Below are 17,695 nucleotides of genomic sequence, written 5' to 3' on the forward strand. Positions count from 1 at the left end.
TATCTGCTGGTAGACATGATGATGATATCTGCTGGTAGACATGATGATATCTGCTGGTAGACATGATGATGATATCTGCTGGTAGACATGATGATATCTGCTGGTAGACATGATGATGATATCTGCTGGTAGACATGATGATATCTGCTGGTAGACATGATGATGATATCTGCTGGTAGACATGATGATATCTGCTGGTAGACATGATGATATCTGCTGGTAGACATTCACTCTGCTGCAAGGGCAAAGATGACAGTTGCGTAGTAAAGCTTCCATAACATGAAGCAGCTGACATTTGGTAGAAAAGTCCTTGGTAATAATAATAATAATAATAATAATAACAATAACAACAACAACAACAACAACAACAACGACAGTCATCAGGTGTGGAAAGGTAGACTGTGTGTTCTGAAATCAGCAGTAGACGGACCAGTAGATGAGGTTGAAGAAGATGTAGGATCCAGGGAAAATCATGCGTGAGTATTTGTCAATTGCGTGTGTGTTCTGGATGATGTTGAGACCACGAAGGCTCTTCTTCTTCTTAGTGGCGGTGGACTCACTGCTCACTGATAGATGAACCACCATGTGCTCTGCTTTCTCTGGAACCTCACGCATGTCTTCCTCCTCGGGCACCATGGGCTCTTCAGTGTAGCCCGCCAGGCTGTTGGTGTCGGCCTCGCTGTAGCTGCCGTCCAACATGGCCATGGTTCTGGTCTGGGAAATGCCACACGTGCAGGGCAGTGACTGGCAGCAGAGAAATAGTCATTTGTTAACACACAAGTTGCCCAATAGTTCTGACTGAGATTACACGCAAAACCAAGTCTGCATGCAATGAGAACTTTGACTGGTTGACTAAAGTATGGAAAGACCATCATCTGACCATCTGATTTGATTTCTTATTGTAAAGGTAGCATGTCAGTCATTGGGACTATCAAGGACTCAGTAATACCACACCGTGTTTGCTGTGTATTATGCCAAGTCAAGTTCATAAGCAAGCCTTCTGATTCATTCACAGCGGTAGCTCGCTTTTCCCCGCCAAACACACGGATGCACAGATTCAAATATTCATACAAATACGTCTGATGTTAAAATCTGTTTAGTTACGTGACCCGGGCAGAACAAACGGCCAACATGGTAATAACTGACAGAGAGCGAGATGAACCTGAACTCCTAGCCAACCAGCAAAAAAAAGTGGAGAACGTCCAAGCACCTGCGGAGTGACAGCGGGGATGGGTGATCGCAGGTTAGCAAGATACCGCTTGGTGTTAGTGCCTGGCACGTATTAATTTATGTTTAATATTGCGCAACAGTAAAGAGCAGCAATAAATAAGCAAATAAACGGTCGTTCATTGGCCCGTTTTTGGTCGGCCCACCGGGAAACCTGCCGGTGTAGGTCCTACCCTACCTCTGTCCATATACCTACGTACGTATTTACCTTTCCATCTATCTACTTACTTGCCTGTCCTTCTAGCTAGCTACTTACCTACCTAAGCATCTAGCTAGCTAATCCATGGAAATGAATGACAGTCTCCTTATAATTAGAAATGTATGACAACGAGTGTAAATGATGAACGATATCTAAAGAGGTATAACCAAGCAGTAAACATTTCAGGGTGTGTATTTGGTGAGTACCTGGGATTGTGCCCGCTCCCTCATTTTGCGTTCACGGCGATCCTGGACGGTGGACAGGTAGTTGACAGCGGCGTACTCCAAGACGGATAAGAAGACAAAGACGAAGCTGACCCAGAGGTAAATGTCCACCGCTTTGATGTATGACACTCGAGGCATGGATGCATTGACGCCAGTGATGATGGTGGACATGGTTAGCACTGTGGTGATACCTGCACACAACACCACCTCATCTTTAAACCTTACTGCTACTCTATTGGCTCGCTTTCTTTAATGTTCCTCGCCAGGAATTTGGAGGCCAAGCTAGGAGCTCTGTGAGAAACATTGTAAATACAGGCCCGCAGGTTTAGCCCAGCTTTCTATTACCTAAGGAAACTCTGGCTGGCACGGCCCGGCGGTCGATCCAGAAGGACACCCATGACAGCATCACCATCAGTGTGGCTGGAAAATACGTCTGCAGCAGGAAGAAGAAGATGTGGCGTCTGAGTGTGAAGTTGATGTAGAGCCGATTGTACCAGCCTGAAAAGACCAGAGAATAGCTTGGATGAGCAGCTTGCAAGGAACATCAAACATTATACTCCTCATCGTCACACGAGCTTCCACAAACCTCACTGCACACAACCTGTTCCTTCTGGATTGTCTACAATGACAACGAACATCTACTACACTCCTCCCTCCTGTGTTGTGTTCATTGGTTCCACACTTAACCGCAATACAGGAAATGAATTTCCCTGAAGTAGGCTTCAATATGGACAAATACAAGATTTCAGTAGTTACAGCATAGAAAACTTGTTTATGACTTTCTACGTATATTTATTAATTTGATTGGAGTCCTCTTTTTTAAGTTCCACTTTTTTAACACAATTAGAGCCCTCTAGACATGAAATAACACCCCTATAGTCATCTTTACACTCCTATTAACCAATATAGCAGACATCATAAGAGAAAATGAGACATAGAAAACCTGTTTACCACCTTCTAAATACACTTTTTAACATGATTAGAGCCCTCTAGACATGAAATAACACCCCTATAGTCACCTTTACACTCCTATTACCCGATATGGCAGACATCATAAGAGAAAATAAGACATAGAAAACCTGTTTACCACCTTCTAAATACACTTTTTAACATGATTAGAGCCCTCTAGACATGAAATAACACCCCTATAGTCACCTTTACACTCCTATTACCCAATATAGTAGACATAATGACAGAAAATAAGGCATAGAAAACCTGTTTACCACCTTCTAAATACACTTTTTTAACACGATTAGAGCCCTCTAGATGTGAAATAACACCCTATAGTCACCTTTACACTCCTATTACCCAATATAGTAGACATCATAAGAGAAAATAAGACAGAAAACCCGTTTACCACCTTCTAAATACACTTTTTTTTAACACGATTAGAGCCCTCTAGATGTGAAATAACACCCCTATAGTCACCTTTACACTCCTATTACCCAATATAGTAGACATCATAAGAGAAAATACGACAGAAAACCTGTTTACCACCTTCTAAATACACTTTTTTGTAACATTAGAGCTCTCTAGATAACACCCCTAGAGTCACCTTTACACTCCTATTACCCAATATAGTAGACATAATAAGAGAAAATAAGACATAGAAAACCTGTTTACCACCTTCTAAATACACTTTTTTAAACATGATTAGAGCCCTCTAGACATGAAATAACACCCCTATAGTCACCTTTACACTCCTATTACCCAATATAGCAGACATAATAAGACAAAGTAAGACATATAAGACATAGACAACCTGTTCTTAACGTTTTTACCAGACTATTTTCAATGTTTTATCGTGCACTGCAAATTGAAGGTTTTGTTGTCTTGTAACACGTGTGAGGCCCGCTGGTCACGTTGTAGTGTTAGCATAATGGGAAAATAGGAAGTAGGACTGTATTGACGTTGCGTAAGTCTGCTTGTGTCAACAGTTCCTGTAGCATTACTAAGCTAGCGTTGTCACAGCATGGGATGGATACTTCTGTCGCTCACTTGCTAGCAAAGGTGCCAGATTTAATCTCCAAGTTGAGCTATACACGACGAGAAAGGACTCCACTTGAATACTTTTACAAGCTGTCTGTGCAAAAGAACACCTTAAAGGGCCATAAGGCACTGAAAATGATCATTTTAACTACAGCAAAGCATGGTGGGAAAGGCGTGGTCCGCCCATTCCACAGCTGAAACTGTCCCGTCTTCCACATCTCACGGACTGTTGTGTTTTTTCAAAGTGGACTTTGAGTGGTGTGACTGAGGTGTAACATTGCTCACGTACCCGTGCTGCTGTAGAAGGCCAAGCGAGATGTGGTGTGGAACTTCTGGATGAGGAACTGTGACAAGGAAATGCGATCATCGGTGCTCAGCGACTCATCACCGCTTTTCCAGTACAGCATCAGGTCTTCATCTGTGTACGCGTCTGGGACAGAGCACACATCTCATCACAGACTATTGAGAAGGAGACAGCAGGAAAGCATCTGAACAAATGCAACGGGAGGGGAGATGTGGCTTGCAGACACAATGCTGGGGTCAGGACTGGGGGGTGAGGGTGGTAGTTTGTCCTGGATTTCTTTGAATGACAGCATGTGTCATCATTATCATCATCATCATCATCATGTTACGTCTTGGGCGAAAGATGGACACCCAACACCCAGGCAAAAAGATTCCATAAATGGAATATTTTTGTAGTTATCGCATTGAAAACCTGTTTACCACCTTCTAAATACACTTTTTAACATGATTAGAGCCCTCTAGACATGAAATAACACCCCATAGTCACCTTTACACTCCTATTACCCAATATAGTAGACATAATAAGAGAAAATAAGACATAGAAAATCTGTTTACCACCTTCTAAATACACTCTTTAACATAATTAGAGCCCTCTACACATGAAATAACACCCCATAGTCACCTTTACACTGCTATTACCCAATATTGTAGACATAAGAGAAAATAAGACATAGAAAACCCGTTTACCACCTTCTAAATACACTTTTTAACATGATTAGAGCCCTCTAGACATGAAATAACACCCCTATAGTCACCTTTACACTCATAACTTCATCATCTGGCACCTTCCAGGTAAAGTGAGCACACTGGGGCCGAGATGGTGCAAAACTCCACTAGCAAAAGTCAGGACCGGCATGACTTTATTTGTGTAAATGTGGAGCTTGCCAAGCTGTGCTGACAGAAATGGAGTGTTTGTGCTGCACTGCGTGGCATACAGTGTTACCACGCATGGAAAGGCTTGGTGTGTATGGCGAGGAGGACACTGCTCCAAGAGACTGCATCACAATGAAGGAAGAATTGTTAGCGCTAGCAAACCCTGCAATATACTTTCACGTTTTTCCACCTACCCAAAATGAAGTGGAAAAGAGCAGCTAGACCAGATGGACAACTGTCCATGGAGTACGTCACCATGATATCGATTGTGATACATGGAGCACATAGCACATGATATCACAATGCAAGTCCATCCAGCCACGTAGGAACAAAACATGGAATGTGGGCTAAAAGGGAAAGACATGCTTCTACCCTCCAGCCTCCTCATGAGTCTGAAGTGGGAGGATGGACGGGAGGATGGACGGGAGGATGGACGGGAGGATGGACGGAAGGGTGGATGGGAGGATGGACAGAAGGGTGGATGGGAGGATGGATGGGAGGGTGGATGGGAGGATGGATGGGAGGGTGGATGGGAGGATGGATGGGAGGGTGGACGGGAGGAAGGATGGGAGGGTGGACGGGAGGATGGATGGGAGGATGTATGGGAGAGTGGATGGGAGGGTGAACGGCAGGGTGGATGGGAGGATGGACGGCAGGGTGGATGGGAGGATGGAGCGGAGGGTGGACGGGAGGATGGATGGGAGGGTGGATGGGAGAATGGATGGGAGGATGGATGGGAGGGTGGATGGGAGGATGGATGGGAGGGTGGATGGGAGGATGGATGGGAGGATGGATGGGAGGGTGGACGGGAGGATGGATGGGAGGATGGATGGAAGGGTGGATGGGAGGATGGATGGGAGGGTGGATGGGAGGGTGGACGGGAGGATGGATGGGAGGATGGATGGGAGGATGGATGGGAGGGTGGATGGGAGGGTGGATGGGAGGGTGGATGGGAGGGTGGATGGGAGGATGGATGGGAGGGTGGACGGGAGGGTGGACGGGAGGATGGATGGGAGGATGGATGGATGTATGGATTCGTGTTCAACTCACAACTCTCTAACTCCAGGGAGCACGTCTGAGAATCCAGAGGAAAGCGACTGAAGTCCATGTTGCAAGCTGCCGTTACCGTCACTCTAGGAGAACAATGGACACAACATGAGGACACAACACCAGAATGTTGGCGGGAACACAAGGTCCCAGTGCAGTTACAATAGAAACACAACAGCTAGAATAAAGGTATATGGAGAATGTTATTTCCAGAGACGACAGTAGAGCGTCCACATTGGAGACTCTACAAAAGTTGTTCAGCGTTTCAGACTGGCTGGCGTTGGCTGGCGTGCGGGAGGCCCAGTCGGGCGTTCTTTGACACCAGGGTTCACCAGGCTAATACCCAGAAAATGGGGCAATAAATCAGCCCTTGATGCTCATTAAGAAGCCCACATTTCTGTATCTTAAAGGAATAGTTGGCATGTTTTGACATGAAGTCGTGCATCCCCATCAGCGGCGTAGTGCATCAATGGTGACTTACCCCCCTTGCAACATGTGTTCCAAAGAGTGCCACAAAAATGCCTCCTCCAAAAAAAATCAGACCTCACAACAGCTCGAAATGACTTTCTTTCCCGCCGCATCACCGTCCATTGTTGTGCACGTTTATATGTTGACATGTTTACATGTTCGTTTACATGTGCGGACACGACACCAAAAGGCTATAAAACGGGTCTTTATGCTGTCACCCCCGCCCCCCACAGTAAACATACATGTGTGTGAAATGATGTTTATATGAGACGTATAATGCTTTACAGCCTTGTCGCTATCATGGAATAGTGTTTGATGTAAACAAGACCTGATTTACTCTGTTCTGTGGCAACTTTAATGTCATTCTTTTTTGTTCCCTGTGTACCGGCAGAATAGCATCTTTTTTCCAAATGCATTTCTAGCGTACTCTCAGGCCAAATGCTTCTTGTAAGGGTGTTCCTTCAGAGCAGTCATCAGTGAAATGATTGCTGCAAAGAACAGAACACCAGGCCGGAGTCCATCTGTCTGTCATTTGTCCATTGTTTTCTCAGAGCTTCCTCTTTTATAAAAGAAAGGAAACTTAAGAGTACCACTGGGATGCTATGAACTTCCGGCAGCAACATGACAATTTGGCATGACCACTATTTGGATGAAAATCATACTGAAGCAAGTCCACCGTCTACCTCCAGCAGCCTTTGTTTAGCTGAGACGTGTCACTCCCGCAAATGAACAGTCATCAACGGGAAATGTCACGTTTACTCATTTACCATCAAAGATGGCGCCCTCTGTGGCAGACGTCTCTGTGACACTCTCCCGCTTTTTTCTATTTTTTGCTATTTTATTGTTCATTTTGGACATTCAACACACTCACACAGTACATTACAACAGAGAGACACTTTTGAACATCGGCAGGGTTCACCATGAACTCTCATTTAGCCTCTCAGACTTTGCCTTTCTTCTGCGCCGGGAGACCGCAGCAGCCTGCGGGCCTGGTGAGTTGAATACCCGGCGAGCAAAGCATCCGAGGCGTAAACGAGGCAAGCGGGCCGGCCTGCATGCTAGGCTAAAAGCTAGAGCGACGAGGCCACCGCTACCAAGCCTGCTGCTAGCCAACGTCCGCTCCCTTGAAAACAAGATGGACGAACTACGAGCAAGGATTACAGCTCAACGTGAGATCAGGGAATGCTGTGTCCTCACCTTCACAGAAACCTGGCTGACGGAGGATATACCGGACTCGGCGATCCAGTTGGAATCATTTGCTGCTTACCGGGGAGATCGGACTTTAGCGTCTGGTAAACACAGAGGTGGCGGCGTCTGTGTTTACGTAAACAAACGGTGGTGCACAGACGTACAGACGATGGAAAAGCACTGCTCGCAGGACATTGAGCTGCTGATGGTGAAATGCAGACCTTTTTATTTGCCTCGTGAGTTTAGCGCTGTGTATTTAACTGCTGTTTACATCCCACCACGAGCTAACACCGCTAACGCACTAGGCCTCCTGCATGACATCATTGATAAACACGAGACCAAACACCCAGATGCTGTATTTATTTTCAACCACTGTAACCTCAGGACTGTCCTCCTCAAATATTACCAGCATGTGAGCTTTCCCACAAGGGAAAATAACATCCTGGACCAAGTCTACTGCAACATGAAAGGTGCTTTGAAGGCTGTTCCAAGACCCCACTTTGGAAAGGCCGACCACATCTCCATATTCCTTTATCAACATACAGACAACTTCTTAAAAAAGCTCCCCCTGTACGTACAGCAGTTAAAGTGTGGAATGAAGAAACTGATCAAGTACTTCAGGACTGCTTTGGCTGCACAAACTGGGATGTGTTTAAAACTGCAGCGGGGAGGGAAGATTGTACTGTTGATTTGGATGAATATGCTTCTGCTGTTACTGGCTACATTAGCACATGCATAGAGACTGTTACCACCACCAAGTATTACAGAAAATACCCTAACCAAAAACAGTGGATGAACTGTGATGTAAGGGCTAAGCTACATGCTCGTTCGACTGCATTTGTCATGGGCACCGCTGATGACTACAAAAAGGCCAGATATGACCTGAGGAGGTCCATACGAGAGGCCAAGAGACAGTACAGACAGAAGCTGGAGGGCTACTATTCCACCTCAGACCCTCGGCGCATGTGGGCGGGGCTCCAGCACATCACAGACTATCGACAGCGGAGTAGCGTAGCCACGTCCAGCCAAACCACACTTCCAGATGAGCTGAATGAGTTCTATGCCCGCTTTGACACCCAAACTCCTGATGAGCAGAGAGGGTGGCTGAACTTGGGGAGCACACAGGACTCACCTCTCATGGTGACATCAGCTGATGTGCGCAGGGTTCTAAACAAAACAAACCCACGAAAAGCAGCAGGCCCAGACAACATCTCAGGACGTGCACTTCGGGTTTGCTCATCAGAGCTAGCTGATGTGCTTGCTGACATATTTAACCTGTCGCTTGCACAAGCATCTGTACCGACCTGCTTTAAGTCCACCACCATAGTGCCCGTACCCAAGAAGAGCAACGTGACCTGCTTGAATGACTATCGCCCTATAGCACTCACTCCTATTGTTATGAAGTGCTTTGAAAGAATAGTCATGACCCACATCAAAAAGAGCATCCCGGCGGCAACTGTGGACCCTCTACAGTTTACATATCGCCAGAACAGGTCCACTGATGATGCAGTCGACACTGCAATCAATACAGATAAGACTAAAGAGATGATCATCGACCCAAGAAAAAGGGAAAAGGAGCCGCATAGACCCCTGTTTATTGGTGAGACTGAGGTGGAGAGGGTGAAAACCTTCAAGTTCCTTGGCACACACATCAGCGAGGACCTCACCTGGTCTCACAACACCCAACAAATTCTGAAGAAGTCCCAAAGGAGACTGAACTTCCTGAGAAGACTGAGGAAATTTGGCATGTCCACAACAATCCTGAGTTGCTTCTACAGATGCACTATGGAAAGTGTCCTTACCGCCTCCATCACTGTTTGGTACGGTAACTGTACAACACGTGATAGGAAGGCACTCCAGCGGGTGATCAAGACCTCACAGAACATTGTTGGGGCAGCCCTCCCCTCACTGCAAGACATTTATAAAACTAGAGTCCTACGAAGAACACACAACCTCATCAAGGACAGCACACATCCACAACACTCATTATTCACACTCCTACCGTCAGGCAGACGCTACAGGAGTTTGAAGTCCAGGACCACAAGGCTGGCAAACAGCTTTTACCCACAGGCCATCAGGCTTCTCAACGAAGCACTCGCACACGCCGCACGCAACACACGCACACACTCATAGCACTTTATTTATTTATGTATTTATTTATTTGTATTAATGTTTCTTCTGTTGTTGTTGCTTAATTTATTGGTATTTATGTTTCTTATGTTCTTATTCTTTCTTGTGTTTTCTTTCTTTTCTTGGGAGAATGAACAGAATAAGAATTTCATTGCATAGTAGAACTGCTGTTTTACTGTGCATATGACAATAAAACTCTTTTGAATCTTACCGTTCGCGTTCAAGAATGGAACAATGTAGACGACAATTACAAAGAAAACACACCAAATCAGGCATGTCAGAGCGCCGTTATATTCTTCAACATGTCCGACCGATGCACACCTGAGACTGTAAAGGACGTGTCCATCGGGAAAGACACGCAGCATGATGTTGTCTGTGGTGGTGTCGTGGATGAAGGACCTCTTGGAGTGGACAAAGAAGACATCGGGGACCCAGATCTTTTTCACAAGGCGACCGTCGAATGTCATGCTCTTGTTGGTGCTGCCGGTGAAGGACAGGCGCTCGTCCTTCCAATAATGCCGCAGGTACAGAGTCATGGTGAAATCCTGTGGGAAGACAGAAGATGATATCATCAAACATCACATCCTGCGGCCAGAAGCAGCTCCTGTGTTTACGTTCTGTGTTGGTAAAGCTTCATGGGTCCTAGTCTGCTCATGCCGGGTCTGGATCTGCCTTCAGGTAGATACGATACCACCGCGATCGGTCCAGTGGAAGAGTGGAGGGAGGGGCGAGCATTTTGCTCGTATTTTGGAAAACAATCTGAATGTTGTTTCCTGGAAACGTAGCGACCATGAAAGTGATGTTCGGAGTACAAACATCATTTTCATGTTGCCTGTAGGCGACCTCTGACCTCTACATGTCCGTAAATGCACGCTACCAGCGACCTCCAGTCTAATAAGTCATCATTTTGAAGCCCTCGGCGGCTCTGTGACCACAACGAGGACTGACTTTACCACAGCACGCGCTCACGCGTGACGTTTGGGAAGCTGAATCCTTCCGCTGTGGATGCACAACATTCAGGAAGAAAAGCTGATTTCGACAGCAGCACCAATCCCCAACAAGATGGAGCAGGTATGATGGAAACACCTGTACAACGCGCCAGCAATGCTCCATTTCCATCATGTGACCTGCATATCAACCAAGCTACGGCGACACTGTTATTACCTCTGCCAAGGAGGTCAGCTTTTTGTTTGTTTGTGTTCAAAATAACTTGAAAAGTTCTGAATGGATTTGGATTTGGATTTCAGGAATTGTCAGAAATGTGAAATGGAAGAAGTGATTACGTTTTGGGGGTGATCTGGATCGTCGTCTGGATCCAGGAATTTCTTTAACATTGCGAGATAGCACCATTTTTGACATTTGTGCATCTCACTGCACAAGAAAAGGGTCAGAGCACTTGTTGTGGACATTTAGCCTTCCTGGTACATTACGCTATCATGCTAGGTGTTAGCATGTCAGCAAACATAACACAACATGAATGGACAAAACATTTCAATAAAACACACAAAAATTATATATCTACATAGAATGATGAATGTCCCTTAAACTGTCCTGAGCCCAATTTAAGATTTGCTGGCCAGCAAACAATAAAGAAAATAAAGAGTCCATAGAGCTCTATACTGTACGTGCATGTATGGACGTGGTATGAGGGAGTGAGTGTGTGCTGTGGTGCCTGGGATGCTCCAGCAGCGGCAGTTTCATGACGACGACAAGGAGGTAGATGGCGTCCTCTTCCTCCACTGTGGCCAACAAGGAACACCAACCGTCTCTCACATCCAATTCGCCCGCAGGAAAACAGCCTAGTGTCATGCAGTGATGGATTGGGCAGGCGTGGCTCTCCTACACACTTTGACCATGTGCAGCCTACAGCGCTCACTAGGGGCACCATGGTAACCAATTAACGACTGTCGCAAGACTGTCGTAAAGATGTTAATTTCTTAAAGAGAACCACATACAATTATGATGAAAGAACGAATGTATGAAATTTAGTAGCATACTACTCAAGTGATAATAACAGACAGTGGCATTAATCCCTGAACATTACATTTAGAAAAATAACATTTCTTTTAATCACAGCTGGGTTACACTAACTTTAGCATACTTACATTTTTTTGCTATTTTCATGGGCAGACATATAAACACTTACCACTATCATGCTATGTGTTAGTATGCTAACATTAGCAAAGTGGCATTTTTAGCCATTTTCATAGGTAGACACCACTATGCTTGGTGTTAGGATGCTAATGTTATGAAATTAAGCAGACACTTACCGCTATCATGCTAGGTGTTCGCATGATAATGTAACATTCTTTAAGTCATTCAAACCCTTCCATGGTATGTTTTCATGGTCAAGGAAAGTAAATATGTAGATAAAGTAAATGTAGGACTAATATTTATGGTGCCAATCACAATATGGGGGGAACTATAGCACTTGGCAGCGGTCTGCGCTCTTCGAGTGCTTTTCTAGTTATTATTGTTATTGACATTGTAACGCGAAAAACTACGTTACTGGCGTAGTGACACCTCGCTACACCACAGCGGCTAGCTACTAGCTGGCAAGCGACTAGCTTCACCACACACTCGCTCACGATGCCTCAGGCCACCAGCCAAAGGTAACGCTACATATTGGAGCTGCTGTGTTTGTTTTTGAGGCTAGGTGTAGCTGTCCTTTCTATGTTGCTTTGTGACATCAACGCACCCAGGAAGGAAGTTCCCAAAATACTCCAAGTATTCCATGTCATCATGAATGTACCTGGTACTACATGCTCACAGCATGGATGGAAACCACGAAACCCTGTTGGAGCTTTTTGGAGGTGCTTTCATAGTGTGCTGCCTCTTTTAAACCTGTTTTTACAGATTTAGAAGACACAGAAAAGAGAAAGACATTTGTTCATGTGTCACATAAGAATTGTGGATGATGGGCAACATTCCCAAAAAGGGCACTTTTCCTTGAAGTGCATGAGTTCTTGTATTTGTTGTTGCTTTTTCAGACATTTTTTGGTGTCACGGGCACTTTAAGATGGCATCAGTGCTTACCATATCCACTTCAGAGATGCTGTCCAAACTTTCCACCTGGACGTCAACACCCACAGGGATAGCAGGACCTTTAAAGCAAAAGCACACATTCACTCAGCAGGTTAGGTTATGCCGCCCTGCTGCAAATGATATCATACGTGCCACCTCACGTATAGCGATGGAATCAAGCTAATCGTTTGTTTCCATGACAACTTCAAAAAGTCAGTTAGCGTGAATGTGATAGCCACTTGTAGCTAGCTGCCGCCAGGGAGGCAGGAGTGAGAGCCAGGAAAAATGTGTAAACCAAAGACGCCAGAGAGTGGAGTGAGATGGAAAGTTGAGCGACCCACGCTGGCATACAGTAGATAGGCTTCTGTTGTCAGTTCACCACACATTTGACACACTATTTGTCATGATAAGAAACGTGGTGAACGTCTATCTGGTCACACATATGCTAGTGCCAACAGGCCATTCCAGTGCATGCTTATCAAAATAAAGCCCAGTGAAACATTTTTATGGTATTTGAAATTGTTTACAAAGCAACTATGGTCAATATGTGCATAAATAAAAAGCTATGTTGCTATCTATAAAGCATAGATATCCATTCATACAATATCTTACCCTCATTTTTAACGGTGTGGCGGCTTTTATTTTGTCGTGGAACAATGACACATATTTAAACCATTGCAAAGTTTCATGACTCTGCCCAGGCCTATCACAATAACAAAATTTTTGCTGGCCGATAATTGTGCTACAAATTATCGTCGATAATTGATTTTATCGACAAGTTTTTTTTAGACCTTTTTTTCATGATTTGGCATAAAAGGTACACCATAAAACCGTATCGAATGACTGAATTTCTTTTGCAATACAGCGAGTGAAGCTGTCTGTGAGCGCGCACCATTTTGCTTATATTTACATCACACGGGACGAAGGCTACGTAATACAAGTCGGTCACGTTCCCCTCCTTCCTCGTCAGTACCTTCCACATGTGACATATCGGTTCGTTTGTGTTCATGTGCTCACCTCGTTCGTTCATCTAAAACCCAAACATTCCCACACTGGGGCTGTGGCACTCGCCTCAGAGACCATCACTTCTGTGCCTCCGTTCATGTTAGCGTAAGCTTTCTCACCGCGCTAATTTGCTGCTAGCACTCTGTATCCACTCACTAGTAGCCCTGCCTCCACAAAGAGGCTGAGTGGGAGGACAGGAGGGTTCGCTCTCTCCGTTCACTCCACTGTAGAAGCAATGTGCACATTGTTTGATGAATCCATGTATCGGTTAGCATGACAGGCCTAACGCTGCCTCTTGAAAGCGTCGGAATCCGGAATCATTAGGAACCGGAATGAAAAGGAGGAATCGTGATGCCAATTCCCGATACCCGACCCTACATGAGCAACATCACACCGACAAGAGAAGCGCGCCAACGAGGACACGACAGGGGGAGGATAGCACGTGCTTACTTGATTAGGCAGTGACGAGAACACGGTCACGAAAAACATTTGTAACCGTCAGGCTGGTGGGACCGTTTTGCGACATTCCCAACGGGAAGCGTCATTTGGAAAGCTCGCTATTTGTGCCTCACGTCACGAGTGCTTTGCAGGGTGACAGCTGGGACACGTTGGTGGAACAGCCTGCTGGCTGTGCAAAGCTACCCTGGAAGCAGGAAGGACGCCTGCCAGCTTAATCTGCTCAGCTACCACACAAACACACAACCATGTGGTGTAGCGTGGCGTAGTGTAGTGTGAGTGTTATCGTGGTGCAACACTCACTTTTATTGCAAATGTTGATGTGGCCTTCGCCAAGGTGGGCTGCACACTCTCTCACCCAGTCGTATACAAACAGGAAGTAATGGAGAATAAGTTGAGCAATCACAGCCTTGACGCTTCTGTGACACCACCACTGTGGGTTCCCTTAGCAGCTCCTTCAGCAGTAGACTGTTACACCCACGGTGTAAGAAGGAGAGGTTCCGCAGGTCCTTCATACCGACCGCTGTCAGGCTCTACAACACCTGCACCACCTGAACCATGTTGTAGTGCTTTACTTTACTGTTCTCTTTACTTGTCTTGCTTGCTTGCTGCTGTAACAAGTAAATTTCCCCGCTGTGGGATCAATAAAGTACATACAATACAATACAATACAATACAATACCAGGTTAGATCTGTAGCGTCACTCGTCTTGGTCTGTTTATGTTTTTCACTGAAAGCCAAGTGTTCCCTAACACGTGACGTTCAAGGATCAATTAAAATACGCTCATCTCTCCCATCATTGCTTTCAGAAACCACCTGCTAAATACACTTTAACACGATTAGAGCCCTCTAGACATGACATAACACCCCTATAGTCACCTTTACACTCCTATTAGCCAATATAGCAGACATCATAAGAGAAAAGACATAAATAATACTCATGCTCGTTTGCTGCTATAAATATCTTCTCTACGAGAAGTGCTGTTGGGGTTGAGAGTTGAGTTTTGGCTAGGTTTGGCACCAGTCACCCGTATTTCTATGAAGTATTTCTTGTGCCTGCCGTGACATTACTGACACCTGGTGGCCGGTGGACAATAACGTCTGCGAGCCATCAAAAGAAGCACGTCTGGCTCCCGAGCCACGGGTTCCCTACGCCTGCCCCAGAGGACCAGCAGTGTGTGCAATATGTGTTTGAAATGAGACCATCATGATCATTCTTTGCTTAATCGTAGCCTACAATTGGGAAAAGTTTGGACTGATAACAGTCCGTGTTCATGACTTATGACCCTCTGTATTCGTGAGAACATGCAAGAGAACTGCAAAGCGGTGAGGGACGTCCGTGGTTCTGCTCGGCATGCGATATAAATCTATTTAAAAGCAGTGCTTCAAAACACAAATAGCGGTGTCGGAATATGAAATATGGCGTACGACCTCCTGACCTGTGCTAAACCTGCAGCATCACTAAGCCATCACATTTCAGAAAAAGCACATGACAACTTGAGTATGGCAAACATGATACACCCCCCCTCCATGCGGATTAACAACAGGCTTAATGTGTTATTTTCCTGAGGATTAAAAGCAATAATACACCCCACATGCCAGCCACACTCAACCGCTCAGTAAAGTCAAAGCTTTTTCTCCCCTTCGCTTTTCACTCAACGTTTCTGCGACGCCGTTTGGCTGCGTTTTCCGACCACGTTGCGCATAACAAACTCCGTACGTGTCCTTGTGTGGAATGGATGTGTTGCGGACTTGCTGACGTTGTGTTGCGGCTGCTACACAAAGACCAGGCCTGCAATTAAACCCTAGTTTCCTTGCTGGGGCAAGACCCTAACTCCCTCGTGTCTGAAGCAAAGGCTGCACCCCAGCCACTCGCGGCCAGAGTAAACGTTTTTGGCGGCTGAATGGTTTGTTGCTTTTGGAAAGGACCCGTGATCTGTTAGACTCCCACTGGGTTCTAGTCCTCCTCTACAAGCATTTCACATAGAATTATACTCCATGAAATATATTTATAGCGGCTGTCTGGTTTATTATTTCTTATCAAGGTTGGCTACGTTTTGGAAAAGTGCTCTTGTTTGGGGACTTTTGGCCATGATCCACCGTCCTGACGTGAAACATGAGCACACGTCTAAAGAGAGCAAAACAGGGCAGAAGAGTACCTCCGAACGCTGGTCTCATGGTGAAGTCATGGTCATCGACTTTGATGAGATGCTCCGTCCTCATTTTGCGGGACTTGGTGACATCGGGAGGCTTCTTGGCCAAGGAGCTGAAAGGAGGACAGCGATGAAGTGGTGAAATATTCAAGTGTTCACATACTGAAGTGTGGAAAAGAAATGAACACTACTGATTTTTCATGGTAGCTTCATTTCAACCTGGACACACAGAAAGCCGAACCAAAAACAAGACAAACATTTCATCAATGCACTGATGATCTGGGGCCCGAGGAAATCTGTCTTCGTTGTCTCCAAATTCCGTTTTCATGTTTTAGAATCGCCTACGTTACCCGCGTAGCTTTTTGGCCCCATGGATCATGATTGTTTTTTCTCTTAATATTTCCACTTCATTCTTGTAAAATTATTGCTGGAAAAAAAACATGCGGATTTTTCCAATTTTGCTCTTGTTTTTTAGTTTTCATGTTAAAATGCGAATCCCACCCACCCCCACCCCACGATCCTCACACTTGAAACAAACCAGCCCCCCCCCTTCCCTTCTTGCCCTCTGACCCCGTCGGCAGTCACTCTTTGGCATCTTGCGGCACTCTCGTGTTTCCTTTCCATTCTCCTTTTGTGCACCCGACAGGAAAAAGAAGCTGTTGTGATGCACGGTGGAATTGACAATAAAGCCATCAAGTCTCTAAGTGACGTACAACAAACATGTCGGAGTGGTTGTCATGTGACGTCATGTGACTATTCCAGGACGGGACTTCCCCCAAATATTCCAAGCATTCCGACTATGTGACGCGTTTGAGACGATCCCATTTCCTATCAACATTTGTCATAGACTTCAATCCAGCGTAGAGTGAAGAACTCACGTGCCGTGTCTCTGCGTGTCCAAAGCCCCGGTCCATCTGGGCAGCCGGTGTCGGTTCTTGCGGCATTCCCCGCTCGCCAGCACACACAACAGGAAGACCACGGTTTGGCTCAGACTGTGCATGGTGAGGAGACAAATCCACCGCTGAGATCTTTCATCGCGCCTTCACGCCTTTCCTTCCATGTTTCTCATGTGAGGGAGAACGCGTCCTCATTTCATCATCTCATCTCTCTGCTTGCACGGCGCGGGAGAGAGAATCCTCATGCTCGTCCTCGCCCTCATGCTCGTGCTGCTTAAATAACACACACTGGATTACTGCGGCATCACACAGATTATTTCTACCCGCGGCAATAAAATGATCCTCTCTGGGTTGTTCGATGCTAAAACAAGCATCAGCAGAACAATCACACAGCATTTATTTCTTCACATTTGCCAGTCCAGCCTCGGTCGTAACAAAAGAAAAACAGTTTTTGTCATCCGGCTGTTTAGCCGAGTGGTACCGCTCTCGCCTCCCATTCCAAAGGTTTCTCTG

At 45.7% G+C, this 17,695-nt stretch overlaps 1 protein-coding gene across 1 annotated transcript; it reads right to left on the reverse strand.

Moving 5' to 3' along the window:
• On the reverse strand, positions 1–17,695 carry gabrr2a (gamma-aminobutyric acid type A receptor subunit rho2a). Its single transcript, XM_054796459.1, has 9 exons — positions 17,165–17,695; positions 16,293–16,399; positions 12,685–12,752; positions 9,970–10,193; positions 5,866–5,948; positions 3,929–4,069; positions 1,996–2,148; positions 1,633–1,841; positions 1–744 (listed from the first exon to the last, which is right to left on the reverse strand). The coding sequence occupies exons 1-9, from the start codon at positions 17,284–17,286 to the stop codon at positions 415–417; spliced, it is 1,437 nt and encodes a 478-aa protein (XP_054652434.1). The 5' UTR covers positions 17,287–17,695; the 3' UTR covers positions 1–414.

This window comes from Dunckerocampus dactyliophorus, chromosome 13, assembly GCF_027744805.1.
Source record: "Dunckerocampus dactyliophorus isolate RoL2022-P2 chromosome 13, RoL_Ddac_1.1, whole genome shotgun sequence".
NCBI classification, from domain to species: Eukaryota; Metazoa; Chordata; class Actinopteri; order Syngnathiformes; family Syngnathidae; genus Dunckerocampus; species Dunckerocampus dactyliophorus.

What these genes read in the sequence shown, in the direction of transcription:
- gabrr2a (XM_054796459.1), bottom strand. Translation starts at nt 17,286, where the DNA reads ATGCACAGTCTGAGCCAAACCGTGGTCTTCCTGTTGTGTGTGCTGGCG. An exon ending in GCATCTCTGAAGTGGATATG is followed by an intron (nt 10,194 to 12,684) that starts GTAAGCACTGAT and finishes GTCTTCCCACAG; the next exon opens with GATTTCACCATGACTCTGTA. An exon ending in CTCCCTGGAGTTAGAGAGTT is followed by an intron (nt 4,070 to 5,865) that starts GTGAGTTGAACA and finishes GCTCTGTCCCAG; the next exon opens with ACGCGTACACAGATGAAGAC.